The sequence below is a fragment of the Sorex fumeus genome, unplaced genomic scaffold, assembly GCF_029834395.1.
Source record: "Sorex fumeus unplaced genomic scaffold, SorFum_2.1 ptg000043l, whole genome shotgun sequence".
NCBI classification, from domain to species: Eukaryota; Metazoa; Chordata; class Mammalia; order Eulipotyphla; family Soricidae; genus Sorex; species Sorex fumeus.
This window is the reverse complement of record NW_026606100.1, coordinates 47265001-47280912: the sequence shown is the minus strand read 5'-3', so window position 1 is coordinate 47280912 and position 15912 is coordinate 47265001. Positions and strand designations below refer to the sequence as shown.

Genomic DNA, 15912 nt, shown 5'->3' with positions numbered 1-15912 from the left:
GTCATTTTGTTTCTAACAGAGGCTCTTCTGAAGGACTAACCCAACACAGTTTTTCCTGTGTCTTAGGTAATTTTAACAGGTTCGATTTATAGGTAAAGTTTACGACACTAATTCTTAGCCCATCACCCATATCTTAATGGAGCCATGGCTTAATTTCTTTCCTAGCTATTTAGATATCATCATAGTACGGCAAAGTCTGGGGGTAATTCATCTGTATCAAGCTTTCAAAATTAATATATTAACAAACTAAACAAATAGCATATCTGCAGAACTGTGTCGTGATGCAGTTTCACCTAAAGAGCTTTGCCTGCATGTTTGAGGATACTCTGACCAAGTGCCCACGTGCCGGCTGCCCGTTGATCTCTCAGGGGCATGCGCTGCTGCCTTCCTGATGCTCCCCAAAGGGTGCTCAGGTCCTTCTGGGAATCTGTACCTGTGATCAGATCACCATCCCTAAATTGGCTGGTCTGCATTGAAATCTGCTTACACTAAATTCTGATTCTTGCCAGAAGGTTTCTCTGAAGCACACTAAGGCCGTGCTGAGCGTTGTGGGAGCATGTGCCTTGTACCTCACTTGTTGCTGGGAAGGTCTAAGATAATGCCAGAGAAGGTTCCCCTCAGGTTCAACTGTCGCCTTTGGGAAAGTTTCATACTCTGTGCTATTTCATGTAGTTTCTCACCACTCACATATGAGACCCTGGTCTGAGCCTGTGGAGAACTCTGATGAGGCCCGTAGCTGCACAGGACTAACCCTTCTCTTTGTTGATGGTGCCCTGATACTTATACGCAAGAGGTGCAACTTACTTATTGAATGCCTGCAATATGCTGAATATGTTGCTAGGTATTTTATTTATATGTATATGTATATATACATTTTTATATATATATTTTATCTTAACCTTGTTAAGGATGTGCTATTACTGTTTTCACTTTGCAAGTGAAAGTCCCAACCTGTAAGAGTTTCAGAGACTCACCCAGAGTGCCTGGCTAGCACAGGAATGAGAATCTGAACCCAGTTCTCATCAGCCTTCACTAATAAGATGTGGGCTTAGGTTGATGTAAGTGCTTTGCATAGTGATGTTTTTTTTACTAGCATTGGCATCTTGAATGTGTTTGAAATGTTAGTGTGATAGAGAAAGTTTGGAAGTGCTTGCAGGACCAGAAATTTTTCATAGTTCAAGGAACCTACTAAATTTTACTTAAACAACCCCCAGCTCCCCCAAGAAATGAATTGGAGAGATTGAAAACAGATAAAGCTAGTGAACTATGTGGAAAAGACTGGGGGAATTAAACTTTTCAACTAAAAATGAAGCTGAATGCATAAGTCACATTCTGGTTTTTTTTTAGGAAAGAATTTTGGCCATGTGTTAATTTTCTTTCTTTCTGTCTTTCTTTCTGTCTTTCTGTCTTTTTTTTTTTTTTTTTTTTGCTTTTTGGGTCACACCTGGTGATGCTCAGGATCACTCCTGGCTCTGCACTCAGGAATCATTCTCAGGAATCATTCCTGGCGGTGCTCAGGGGACCATTTGGGATGCTGGAAATTGAACTTGGGTTGGCAGCGTGCAAGGCAAACGCCCTACCCACTGTGCTATCGCTCCAGCCCCTCTTTTTTTTTTTTGTACTTGTTTTGGGGACTTACCTGGCAGTGCTCAGGGCTTTCTCCTGGCTCTGCACTCAGAAGTACTCAGGAATCACTCCTGGCGGTGCTCAGACAATCATATGGGATCCAGGCATTGAACCTGGGTCGGCCATGTGCAAGGCAGGAGCCCTACCCATTGTACTATTGCTCCGACCCTAATCTTTTTTTAAAGAAAGTTGAGCTTATGATTTAAGCACCTGAGAGCTGTGACCGCATTTCTTGACTTTGAGCCCATTACTCTGTTACCTGAATCCATCTCCACTCTTCTCGGAGTGGCTGAAGAGTGGGAGTTGGTTCACGGTAGGAGATAAATTATAATTGTGATTGATTTTTAAGTGAGAATTGTGCTTATCAGCTTAGCAGTTGAAGTTTCTCGAAGAAGGAAATATGACTGTTTTTCCTCCATCGTGACAGCTTAAAAGCGGGGGTTTTGTGGCAGCTAAGGGCAGTTACGTGTGCAAGCAGACGCAGCGCCGCATTCGCAGTCCACCGGGCACTGGAGCGAGACACAGGACAGCTTCCTGTTTGGGCTCGCCCGTTCTAGGTGCGGGAGTAAGGAATTCAGCACCAAGTCTTGTACAGTCCCAGGAGATCGAGCTAGTGGGAGGGGAAGAAGCTCCGTGGAATGAGCAGGGCAGGCTCACGGTCACTGAGATGCTGTCTCAGGTATTGTCCTGCCCCATTTTCAGGGCATAAGAAAAGCTGAAGTTCGATGTGGAAATGTTTTGTTTTCATAAATCTCAGTGGCATTTAAGGAGGCGCCCAATGGAAAGAGAGACCATTTAAAAGCATCTTCAAAACAAAGCATTGTATTTCTACTATAACATAAACACTCATCGAAAAGCTCCAAGGGCAGATACTGTGTTAAGCTCTGGAAGTCCAATATGGAGTGGAAATTTTTCATTCCCTCGGGGAATGTAAATTCCCAAAACTATGACCCTTCTTACTCCCTGGAGTCTCAGTACACTCATTATTGCTGTTAGGGGGTTGAATGTGTTTGAAATGTTAGTGTGACAGAGAGCTCTTGGGGAGCCTCTTACAGCCACACGTAAGGATCCAAGTTCCTGGTTGGCCTGGCATCCTCTTTGCACTGAAGCTGTGGTGAACGTCCGTGCTGAGTGTTCACTTAGCCTGGGCAAAACGAGGGGTACCTTTTGAGAGGAACGAGGTGCAGTAGGGAAATTCGCCAAGCTGGCACACAGTTGCCTGTTGTTAGTGTAGAACGTACTTTGGCACATGCTGTCTGCTTCAGAAGATAGACCAGTCTGGAGATGGATCTGTACTGTGCCCAGCGAGAGCTTGGGGCCCAGGAGAGCGAGATTCCATAAAAATACAGAGTTAACATAAGAACAAGGGGTTGAAGATAACTGGATTTTGGGGGTGAGGGGGCATGATGGATACCAAGTGTTGGCCAACTCTCCTGGAGAATCAGAGATAAGCTCTAGGCAGTGAAACATTGAAAACTCTACAAGATTTTACCAAGGGAAAAACGAGTCTGTGAAGATGTGTTCTCTGATCAGGTGTGAGGACAGGTATTTTGGTTTATTTATAAATACAAAGCAGATTTTCAGAAGTCATTGAAGCCTCCTTGACGGAGACTGTTCCTGGGGAGAGTGAAGGGTAAGAAGAAGAAGGCTGATGCTGGAACCTTAGAGGACTCCTCTATGGTAGGAGCAGCGGAGGGAGATTTCAGATGGATATCTGGGGAGATGGTTTTTAGAATGAGGAGGTAGTTGATATAATGGAAAATCAAGTAGTATAAGTGGTGTTTATGAGTCAAGAGAGAGCAATTTCAGAAGAATGACGAAGACAAAAGAGGATGGAGAGGAAGAAGACTGGGATGGCTCCCTATTAAGTGTGAGATGAAGTACCAACGTAAGAAATCATTTTGAGGAAGGTGCTGTGATAAGACATCTAAACACTGTGTTAAGACATCTAAACACATAAGCTTATTTGTTGGGTAAAGAGAAAAGGTAAAGGGAAGAGAGGAGAAAAAAATTAAAGAGCAGGGTTCTGGATCATGTGTAAGCTGATGGAATTAGGGGGTGGCACAGATGGAATTAGTCTTGGGAGAGAAATGATTCTTAGAGATAGTAAGGATGAAGAAGGAAAAATTATAGTATGCTTGTTAAGAGCTGTATGACAGGAAGATTGTGGAAAGGACTTGTATCATAGTGGTTCTTCTTTTTCCTTGCTCCCTCTGCCTTGGCCTGCTGTGAAATAGGGGGACAGGTTCTGTCTGCTGAAAAGGAAGGGGATAAGGTCGAGGTATTTTGAAAAATAGAAAAGACATAACCATATAGAGGAATATGCAAGCTAAACAACTTGAGGCATGTGAACTTTCAAGATCATATTTGAGGACCCGTCTGAGTTTGAAATCTGCTTTTAGTGAGCCAGAGAGATAGGACAAGGATAAGGCACTTTTCTTACATGTGGCCAACCCCAGTTTAATTCCTGCCACTGCATATGGTTCTCTGAGCACAAAGCCAGGAGTAAGCACTGAACACCAAAGGTGCAAACCCCGCCCCCTCCCCCCCCCCCATAACACACACACAACAAAAAGGAAACCAGAGGGAGAAAATGCATTCAGTGAAACCAGTGGCTTCAGTTTTCTTATGATACTACATGAACACCTCGATGGAAAAGTAGCACTGTTCTCTCATTATTCATCGATTTGCTCGAGCGGGCACCAGTAACATCCCTATTGTGAGACTTGTTGTTACTGTTTTTGGCATATCGAATACGCCCTGGGGAGCTTGCCAGGCTCTGCCGTGCAGGCAGGATACTCTCAGTAGCTTGCCGGGCTCTCTGAGAGGGACAGAGGAATTGAACCCGGGTCAGCCGCATGCCAGGCAAACACCTTACCTACCTTACTTGCTGTGCTATCAACGGTAAAGTAGTAGAACTAAATGGCTGAGAAGAACCAAAACAAAATGAGCCATTGGAGAGAACTGAGTGATTCAGTTGTGTTTCTTAACTCTAGCTTAGTTACCGTTAGGGGCTTGCTGGACCCATCTACAGACTTTCTGATTTAAGGAATTTGCGTTTAGAGGAAGTTCTTGGTAGTGCTGATGTTGTTGGTTGAGTTTCAGCCTTTTAGAACCTGGCTTGAGTCAGGTTTGGAAAGGTGAATGGTGAATTGTGGATTAGAGAGGGAGAGAATCCAGAAAGGGACTGAGAGTGGATAGGATAGTCCCGGGGTATCATCCTCCAAATGAAGACAGGACAGCTTGAAGACTTGGGATCAGTGGAAGATCACAGTGTTGTGTTCAGCAAGAATTCTAGATTACAAAACTTTGCTAGTGGAACTTTCAGGAAGTACTTGTGACTTTGAGCAAGCCAACTCAATATATTAGTCTTCCAAGAGAAAAGGAATCTGACTTGAAAATAATTTAGTGTGCAGTTTAATCCCTCCCTCCCTCCCTCCCTCCCTCCCTCCCTCCCTCCCTCCCTCCCTCCCTTCCTCCCTCCTTCCACATCTAATGTTGCTCAGGGCTTACTCTTGTCTTTGTGCTTAGGGATCACTCTGGACGGGACTTGGAGACCATATGGGGTGCTGGGGATTGAACCTGGATTGGCTGTGGGCAAGCCAAGCATCTTACCCACTCTGTTATCTCCAGCCTTCATTTTGTGGAGATTCTTTCCCTTAGCACACTTCTCTCTTTCCATGCCCCTTCCTCCCCCCGCCCCCACTCCCCTTTCAGGAAAATATAAAAATCACTAGTGCCCCTTGGAAGTCTGCATCTCTGAGGAAACTAACAGAAAGCACTCCACAATTGGCACCAAGGCTACTATCACCCCCTCCTGGATTTTTGGTGGGGAGAAATATTCCCCATCACTTGGGAATAACACTGGCCTAGAGTATAAATTACCAAGGTAGTGTGACGTCAATGCCAGGTAACGGTGAGGGATGTCGGAGAAGCGGCTTCAGGGTGTTACTTGACTGAACCATTAGGTGGAGTTCCATAGAAATGTATGAAGGGAAATTACTAGAATTTTGGCAGGACATGAAAGGGACAATAGACAGGTGGCTTTGGGTCAGAGACTGAAGTGCTGTTGAAAGAAGGTCTCAGACTTCTTTGGAGATAAGGAACAGTTTCTCCTCTCGGGTCCTGTGTTAGGGCGAGGGCTTGTGAAAGGAACCGTCTTCACTTGCATGGACCTCAGGGGCTGGAGTTTATTCCCAGCATTTCCGGGGCCAGTTGTGTGCGAGTATTTTGAAAGTCTCAATCTCACAACGACTGTAGACTTTTTTCTTTGTTGACTGTTTAATTAAGAAATACACTAGTGGAAGAGATATTTTTGGTCTGTATATTGGATAAGAAGAAGTCTGTTTATTGTGGTAACGGTAGTTAAGGGTACAGGATGGAAGCCATTGTAGGATGAAAGGTTCTTATAAGAGACACATGCTAGAGAAATTAAAAAAAAATCTGTAGTAACTATACTTTACTTTAAAAAAATCTTTAGTAACTATCTCTACAGACTAAAACTCAATCCCTTCTTTTCTTCGATGTATGATGATTCCAACTTAGTCTGGTAATCTTACAAAAATTTTCAATTAGCAGTTCTTGTATTTTTAACTAGTAACAAATACCATTTTATATAAAAATAAGATTCTTACAGTTATAACGTTCCTTTCATGGTCCAAATCTACTTTAATATCCAGGGTCAAAGACTTAGCCAGGTGTTTGTCCCTGGATATTAAAGTTGTGTGAGCCTCTCTTTACCTTTAAAATTTTTTAAACAGAAGGATGAAATGTACCTTAAAGTACTGTACACCCAGGGTCCAATTCATACCAAGAATGCCACAATTTCTGACTGTTACTCTCAGGACATTATTATGATTATCAGCGGAAAGCATAGGCCTTGGAGTCACAAAATTCTGACCTTACAGCTCCTTTGTCATAGTTCAAAAAGTTACATGACCTTGAAGAGATTTAATGTCTCTGAGCATCCTTCTCCTGTGTCAGTGGGAGTAGCACCAACTACCATACGGAACTTGTCTAACACATAATGTATTTCACGTGTTCCTGGGATGGTTCTTGACTAGCGGATGTGTTCTCTTTCTTGCTTTTAAGTTTCAGGTTTCTTTTCTTTCCAGTCAGGTCTTGAAAAGCGCATAGACCAGGCCGTGGACGACTGGGATATTGAGAAGGCCGAGGAACTCAGTAACCAGCTTGCTACTCGAGAGGTAAGTCCATCTGTGTTTCCAAGTTTTCTAAAACAAATGCACATTTTTTTCTTCTCATAATCACGAAGACGTGCAGTAGCCAGATATTTGCTCTTAAGATTTTCCGTCGTCTCTGTCTTTCCTTTGACTGTGCCATTTAGTCCAGACTGCTTGCCTCTGTGTTTGTCTTTGTTTTCAAATCATTCTAGTCTAAAACATGTGCTGTGAGGAAACTGGGATTGGTTTTCAGCCCTCGATTTTCCTAGTCTGGAGAACTTTCCCTCAGGTTTGAGTTCAGGGTAGCTCTGCGTTCCGAGCGCAGTTCTCCCTGGGCAGAGTTCAACATGGCGTCTCTTTCTGCTCTTAACTCTTATTACCACAAATGCGTCCTTCTGTGTATTGCACTTACTTCTCTCAACCTGAAGATTCTCCAGCTGTTTTCTTCAAAAACTTAGTATATATAGTCTGACCCTAACAAATGTTTTGGGTATTTTTTTCCCAAGTACACGGGCTTACGGAAAATTGTGGCTTATGTTCTCTGGAAGAAACGCTTCTCTGTTGGGAATCCCTGTTCGCTCTCACCAGCCCGTCTCACAGGAAGCAGAGAATTATTGGCATGTGTTTTTTGTTGTTTTGTAAATTTTTAAAAATCCTTTCAGGGAAAGCACTATACTAACCCTTGTATTGCTCCTCATTCAGGGAGGGGTGTTGGGCCATACCCAGCAATGCTCAGGGCTCTCTCCTGGACCTGTGCTCAGGGATCACTTCTGGTGAGCTCACAGTATGGCATGTGGCGCCAAAGGTCAAAGTCCTGTGGGCCGTGTGCGAAGCAAGTGCCCTACCCCTCTGCACTCTCTTTCCAGCCAGACTAAGCTTTTCATTCTTAAAAAAGAAATAAAATTAATTTTTATTAAAAACACCATGATTTACAAAGTTGTTCATTATACGGTTGGTTTAAGCACTTAGCGTTCCAATACCACCCGTGTGACCTTCCCTCCACCAATATCCCCAGTTTTCCTCCCAGTCCCAACCTGCCCCCTTTGGCACATAACAAATTCACTTTATATTGCTTATTCCAGCAGAACTTTTTAAGACCTGACAAAAAGGAATAATCAGAAAATAGTAAAAGACAGTTAGTGATTACTACGTGACTTTGCCCTATATACATAAAAAATTAAAAGCACTTCATACAGTATAATGCCTAGTCTCGTTTACACACATACTATATTAACACTGTGGTTTTCAAAGCTGTTCATGATGATTAGTTACAGGCAGTTCATCTTCCAACATCAATCGCAACACCGTTACATCTTCCCTCCACTATTGTCTCCAATTTTCCCAACCACCCCCCTAAGCCTGCCCCCAGAGAAGGCCCTCAATAATTATATAGTGCTTGTTACCAATAATTTTTATCAGTCTTGATCTTTCTTAAACTCTACCTACCCACTTGGTGTTCAGATTCATCAAGAGTATCACGTTATCTCTGATCTATTGGCTATACGCACTTTTCTTGCTCGTTGGATGGTTTTTCTGAACAGACTAGTGATGAAATTGAGATTTCAGTAAATTGTCTCCTATTCCCATTCATCGTAAGCCATCAGGAAATTTGCCATTGGTGGCTATTAGTTTATTTTCTGTTTTTGACTGCTGGTCGTAAGTATCTTGTGAGGTTTATATTTTTAAAGAGAGAAACAAGTCTAGAACTGAAGCTTAGGGACTAAAAAACTACCGTATTCTCTAACCCTTCCCTTCCCTCTTCCTCAACACACACAGATGTATCTCCTCCCCTCAGCCCATTTTCTTCAGGTAGCCTTAGTTCTCTTATAATCGTTCACTGGTATTCTTTTTTGTTTCAATCTTCAATTTTGTACCCTCATATTGCACACGTAAGTGTAATCAGCCTGCACTTTCTTTTTCCTTCTGACTTATTTTAGTTCGCAGAATTCTCTTGAGTTCCTTCCATCATTTTTGCAAATGGCAAAAGATCGTCTTCTTTTTCAACTGAGTAATATTCCAGTATGTATCTTTATCTAGTCATCTGTCAACAGACACTTCATTTGTGCCACGTTTTAGCTACTGTAAGTAATGGCTGGTGCTCAGGGCTTACTCCTGGTTTTGCACTCAGGGATCACTACTGACAGTGCTCAGGGGGCATACGGGTTGTCAGGGATGGAACTGCACACAAGGCAAGCATGAAAGGCAAGTGCTCTGCTTGCTATACTATTACTCTGGCCCTGATAATTTTAATTCTTTATAATTCATGTGTGATTTCTCTAGTCAAGACCTCTAATTCTAAATTAAATATAAGTAATGATAATGGACAACCTTGTCTTGTTTCTGATTTAAAAAAAAAAGCTTAAGATTTTTAAATGTGTTGTTGGGCTGGAGACAGTACCGGAAGTAAAACACTTGCCTTGTGTGTGGCTGTAGCCATCAGCTACAAATCCCAGCACCATGTCAGCTACAGATATTACATTTTACTAAAATAAATTTGATACTGTGTTGAGTGGTGCTACAAAGATAGTTGGATTTCACTATTAGTGTTGGTACCATGGTGATCTCATCAGTTATAGCTGTTTGTGCCCTGTCTCTGCAAATCAGCAATATACTAAAGATCATTTAAAAAATTCTGTCCAGCAAACATAGCACCTACTGTTTTGTTAGGAAGTTGTAGTATTGTTCCAGGTGTTTTAGGCATTTGGAACTTACTTTTCCACAGAAGTGCAGTTAGAAGTAGAGATTACATTTCTTGGCCAGCCTGCAAATACATACATATAATGAATTATCCCAGTAGTTTAGCACGACTTCAAATTTTGGAGAGTTGACCAAGAAAAGTCAGCAAATGACATGGAGGGCCATGTGTGGGATGAGAGTGGGCTGTTACTAAGGCCCAGGAAGGGCGGGATGATACAGTCGGGTGTTGTGATGGGGTCGGGGCGGGGGAGAGAGGCTCGCACTCTAGGTTGGCTCAGCAGACTCGGGCCATCTGACCAATCACTGGTCAGAACCACTCTTGAGTGGGAGGTGTGGAATCTTCTGGTTGCCTGCTTTGACTGTCTAGAACTTTCCAGAGAACAGGTGCTTGACTGTCTCACTGGTGTTCTGTGGCATGATACATTGCTTGTTTCTCTTGATTCTAGAACATCCCGAGTCTTTGTGACTGTTTCACTGCAGATCCTGGTCTCTTTTTTTTTTTTTTTTTTAGTTTTTATTAGTGAAACAAGGTACAGTTGTAGACTTAGAAATTTTTGTGCTTGAGTTTCAGTTATACAGTGATCGAGTACCCATCCCTTCTTGAGATTCCATTAGAAAAGGCCTCAGGGCCTCGGGACTTGCACTGCTGCTTCTTCACTACTCTCTCCGCACCTTGGGATTCAACAAACCCATGTCCCACTGTCATTTCTTCTCCAATTTTACTTGTCATTTTGACCTTTTCCAAGTGACAGGTGACTGTGACGCAGCCTCTAGGGACCCCATGTGAGTAGGTTTTCTCAGATCTTGGCCTTGCTGAAGGTGAAAAGGTAACACAAGTCCTATCTGCAGCATAGATTCTTGGGCTTTGAGTGACCCATTGACAGCCAGCTACTTGGTTTTCTGTCTTTTTCTGCATATTAGCACTCTGGACTGAGCAAGGGGATTCACAGAGAAGCAATAACTTCCTCACAGGCTCCAAATTCCTTGTAGGTCACGTTAGTCATTGTGAAATTTTCAGAGTTGAGCACATTTAAAAAGTGCTTTTGTCAGAAATTTCAGACTCCCAGAACAGTTGCAAAACATGTAAAAAGATTCCATTTGTATTTCTCCCTTCAGGTGCCTGAAGCGTCGACAGACATTGCTTTATCATTTCTTCTCATTTATATGTTGCCTTTAGACCTGTTGGATGCCGCGCTCGTTTTCTTCTGTTCAATTTTCTTTTTAACAGAAGAAAACTTCTTTCTCCTGGCCTGGGTTCGTGTGTTTTTTGGGTCGCGTCTCTTGTATTCTGTTATCAGGAGTGGCTCCTCAGGCTGTTGTGGCTCTTCTGTGGACCATAGTATGGGGGTGATTGTCTAATGTCGCTCTGAGCTACATTGGGCATTTCCGGAGGGAATTATGCTGTGACCATCACAGTGCCAGAGTCACATGATACGTATTTGTTTCTTTCACTGATGATGTTGCATCATTGGAGTCTTCAAGCTTTCTTTCTATATAATGGGACCTTTTCTTACATAATTCAGAAGCATGTCACGGAGAGCTAGGTGATAATTTCAGACTGTAAGTACTCTGTTTCTCTCTACTTTCTCCACTCCTGTTGGCATCTGTTTCCTGCTTGAGCCAATTTATTCTGGTGGTTGCCAAATGCCTTTAGAGCTCTAAAATATGGATTGCACTTTTCATCTTGAGCTGACAACCCAGATCTAAAATTTGGCCTAGATACTGGACTATAGACTCTATTCTGCATTCATGGCAAGTCTCTCCGTAAACCTGGCCTGTTAAGAATGGGATGTAATCTTCCTCAATTTTGAGCATCCCCAAACAAATGTAGAGAAGCCTTGTAGGGAGCACCTGAGTGGGCGGATGGTGGCGTCCTCAGTCCTCCGCCGTAACGGGAATTCAGCCGCCTTGCTGCTGCGCCCGTAGCTGCTCTCTCTGCCCCCGACGCAGCCTGTCAGAATGCGCAGCCACCGCCCTTGAAGGCTCTGGAAACGTTTCTGTTGGGGATCCTGGTCTCTGGTTTTGTGTGTGTTTTGGTCATCCTGCTATTTTAGAAGCAGCAGTTGCTCAATACTAAATATTTTCATTTTAAGGGTGGTGGCAAATAGGATTGCCTCAGGAATACACGATACTTTCAGCACTTGTAAGCACTTTTTTCAGATATTCTCGTGCTTCCTTGCGAATTGATGCTTTGTTCTTGAAATAAACCCATAATTTAATGTGGGGCTAAAAATTATGATTAAAAGACAAAAACACTAATTTGGTTTCAGCCTTTTCCTTGTTTAAGTGGAAAACATCTGGAAAGTGTTTTGTTTTTTTTTTGTTCAGACACAGACATTGGAAAGATACTGATGCCATGTTAATTAAGCACCCGTGAAGAATAGCTAAAGTAATCAAGATGGAATTCTTGAATAAACAGTTTAGTTTGAGATTTAATTTTTCCTATTTATCCCCGTGGTGCCAGTCACCATGGATATGAGAGGAGGGATTGTGAGCAGTGAGGAGTTGTGGGTGTGGAGAGAAACCCTTGATGAGTTGAATCTTGACGTACACGGTAGGTGTCCTTTTGGAAATCAGGTACATGGGGGTCTAATCAGTGCCGGGTTCTCTTTCAAGATGCAGAAACCTGGGGCCTGCTGATAAAGCCTTTGCTCAGAGCACAGATTCCTGAGCTCTGAGTAAGTGAGCTCATAATAAGTGAAACTAATTTTTGCTCTTTAACATTTGTAATTCTGAGAAACCAATAGGGCAGGATCAGTACTTTTGAAAAATAGAGCCCAAAGTAGGTCCATCTCTGAGAATGGGCCTTCCACACTTCCTGGGGCGGGAGGCGGGGGCACGCACCCTAAAGCTATAGGTGCCATTCACTGTGTCACAGAGAACACAGAGAGTCTGCATTGGGGTCCTTCAGGTCGACAATGGCATCTGGGGGAGTTGAACCCGGCAGGTTCAGGTTCACAGGTGGGAATCTTCCATCGGGGAGGACAGCCTTAGAGAAGGGGGAAGTGGAAAAATAGATTTAGGTCTCTGTCATACTGAAGCGACTGTTGGTGCTGAAGAAGAAGATGCCTCTAAGGAAATAGCGTCTCTTGGTGCCTCCACCCAGACAGTACTTGGAGCAGCCTCGTCGGTCCCACGCCAGGCTCGGGAGCAGGTTCTGTTCCTTAGAGTGCTGGTGTGCATTCGGGGCTTTCCTGGACCATTTTCTTATCTCTATTGCAGTTCCTGCCACACCTTTTGTAAAAGGCTCAGAGTTTAGTTGAAGAATATTTTCAAATGTAGGGCTGAAGCCGGTTTCACTGAGGAGCTTGCACCGTACCTCACATTGGAGAGGAACTGAGTCTTTGGTTCTAGGAGGGTTTCTTTTTCTCCCGAGGCATCTTCACGGGAGCCTGCTGTAAATCACAACCAACCTGGACAGCACACACAGTTTCTCTTCTCACATGAGTCATCTGCATAGCTAGGTACATCACACAGGTTGTTTTCAGTTATATTTGTATGGGGAAGAGAGAATTTTCTTTGTGCTTTGTATGACTTATATCTTTAAAGATTACATTGGAAAGGAAAGGGAATTCAAATAAAATGGTCTTTGGCAGCACCAACTAAACTTAATTCCTTGAAAACATCAGTATGTCATGGTGACTTTCTAACCGTTTTGTATAACCTAGAAAGAATAGTCATAATGTTTTTTTGTACAGTTGGGAAGATATTTTGATTGTGACAGTTTCAAAATTATAAAAGAGGGGCCGGAGCAAGAGTATAGCGGGTAGGGCGTTTGCCTTGCATGTGGCCGACCCTGGTTCAATCCTCGGCATCCTATATGGTCCCCCTTGCACCACCAAGAGTAATTCCTGAGTGCAGAGCCATGAGTAACCCCTGAGCATCACTTGGTGTGACCTGAAAAGCAGAAAAGAAATTGTAAAAGAACTTTATAGTTGAGATAATTGGTGATAAGCTGCTGCCATCTTTGCTAAGGCTAGAAATGTTCAATAATTATTAATAGTTTGGTAAACATTTTCTATTTTAAAATTCTTTGGAAGCTTAAAGTCAGTGACTTTAGCCTTTAATGCTGCTGAACAAGAGATATATTTAGAATATAACCAAGCTATCAGAAGTATTATAAAAATCGCACTTTAATATTGCTATTTTTAGATAAAAATACATTTTCAGTGTGATTAAAGTTTAATTTTCCTAAATATATTAAACTAAAGTATTGGATTCTAAAACCAAGTTGATTATGTTGAAATCTTAATAGTTTGTTAATACTTGAATAGTGACAGTAGGAACTTTTCTAAATTCCAAAGTTTAAGGTAAATCATTTGTTTTCTAGTTAAGCTCTCTAAATCCAAGTAGGTTATTTGTCACTGAAGCTATTTTTAGGGCAGTTTCCAAGAAAATAGGAAGGCAGTCTCACTGAAGAAGGAATCATAAACCTTCAAGGAGGGAGTCTGCATCTACCATCTATAAAGTGGCCTTTTTTTTTTTTTTTGCAAAAATGCGCCCCATTTTATATAGCTCTTAATTTACTGGACTTAGATTTTTTCCAGTTCAAGTTTAGGTTGTAATGTTCCCTGAATGGATTCTGACTATAATTCCCACTTCCTGTTTTATTTACTAGTTTTATGTTGTTGTACACATACGTGGGGTAGTCTTGATGGAATAAGAATTTGTACTACCTTTTCTCCTAAACACACTCCCTAAATAATACTGTTCTTGAAAGTGTCACCTATCAAGGTTCCTGGAGCATTATCATACCTAGAGTTCAAAGTGAAAGCATTAGCTAAAGTTTTGGAAATAACGATACTGCCAAACATCATGAGACTAAAGTTGTTTCTCATTAGTGTCAGATTCAGAACTCTGATTTTTTAGACATGTGATTGAATCACACTTGTGAAAACTGAATGAAAGATTTAGGACAGCGAAGCTGATCTTGTGCTTCATTCAATAACCCCAAGATCACACTTTCTTTCTGTCTTTATAAATACAGAAATATCTTGACAACCATATTTCCAAGGTAAAGAGTTGGTTCAGTTGTGAAGGTGAATGTGTGTTCCAACAAGCTCTTGTAAGAATGATCATTGGCACCTGTGACCCAACCCTAAAAGGATGGCAAATACTTTGTATTAGTTACTCATTTCCAGCCGCAGAAGACTTGGTAATCCATGTGAGAAGGCATAAAATAGTATGAGTCACTTTTATTAGGAATTTAAAATAGCTGCATTTTAAGATCCTATTTATTTCTGCTTTTAGGACCACACCTAGCTATGCTTAGGGCTTACTCCTGGCTGTGAGTCCAGGGATCACCCCTGGCTGGGCTTGGGGCACCAGATGAGGGGTGAGGGATGGAACTCAGATGGACCTTGTGCACGGCAAGCGCACTGCCTGTTCCACTGTCTCTCTGGCCCCACAAGGTTTTATTTTCATGGAAAGGAAGGAGATTGATTTTGTTGTTGTTATTCATACCAGGGAGGAATTATGAAGAATATATTATACCATGCAAAGTCACTGGATGTCAACGAATTCTTTGGCAAAGTTCTGTATCTGTTTGAAATTTTTCTACACTTCCTTCCATCCCTTTTTCATTTCTTTAATTTTTTTCTTTTTCCAATTGGACAGAAGAGTTTTGGGCCATTGCGTTTGTGGTATTTTCACTGATTAGCCCTGGGAAGAATCTCAAGAGAGGCCGAGGGGAGAACAGCCTTCCGTGAAGGAGTGTTGGCTGGTCAGCAGCTTGGTCAGCCACCCGGGAAGCTGGACAGCCTCTGCCTGGGGGGCGGGAGGGCATCTGGAGTGAACTTACTCTTTAACTTGGTCATTTCCCAGAGGTTATTTATTTAAATGTTCCTCTGTGAGTCCTTCTGAAGCGTGCCCATAGTCCAGGGGCCTTTTAAATTACCACTTAAAATCTTTAAAGCCTCCTTCTCAGAAGTAATTCAGTTATTTCATATAGATGAACAATTTGTATGGAAAATAGCTGGAACAGCCCAGGTAAGGGATGGCCTGGCCGGGTTCCTTTGTGTCTGATTGGAAGATGTGTTTGTTTCCATGGAGCCTAGGGAGAGCCTTGACTTTGGAGCGTCTGAGCCTGAGGAAAGTCACCGCGAGGCTGAGTGATGGTTTTGCTCCAGCGCGAAGGTGCGCTGGCTTCCATCATTCCAGGAGGGAGTTTTCTTTCACCCTTTGAGGCTTGATGGGATGATCACCTAGAATGGTGTTCTTCTGCTCTCCTTTAATTATGTTTATCTGTGCTTTTAACAAACCTTAAAAAACGATTTCAGATGTTACAAGTCTAATTAAAGAGACAGACAAAGCACAGTTTATACTGTAGATTTTTTTTCTGCAGTTCAATTAATCAGCATGTTTTCTCTTTTAATTAAAACCATTTTAGTAAATTAAAGCCCACAGCAAA

At 42.3% G+C, this 15912-nt stretch overlaps 1 protein-coding gene across 1 annotated transcript in view; it reads left to right on the top strand.

Moving 5' to 3' along the window:
• Positions 1 to 15912, top strand: part of FAM204A (family with sequence similarity 204 member A) — a 34643-nt gene that overhangs the window by 11913 nt on the left and 6818 nt on the right. The window contains exon 6 of the mRNA XM_056120645.1: positions 6741 to 6830. Within this exon, the coding sequence (XP_055976620.1) occupies positions 6741 to 6830 (90 nt within the window). The remainder of the gene's footprint in view (positions 1 to 6740; positions 6831 to 15912) is intronic.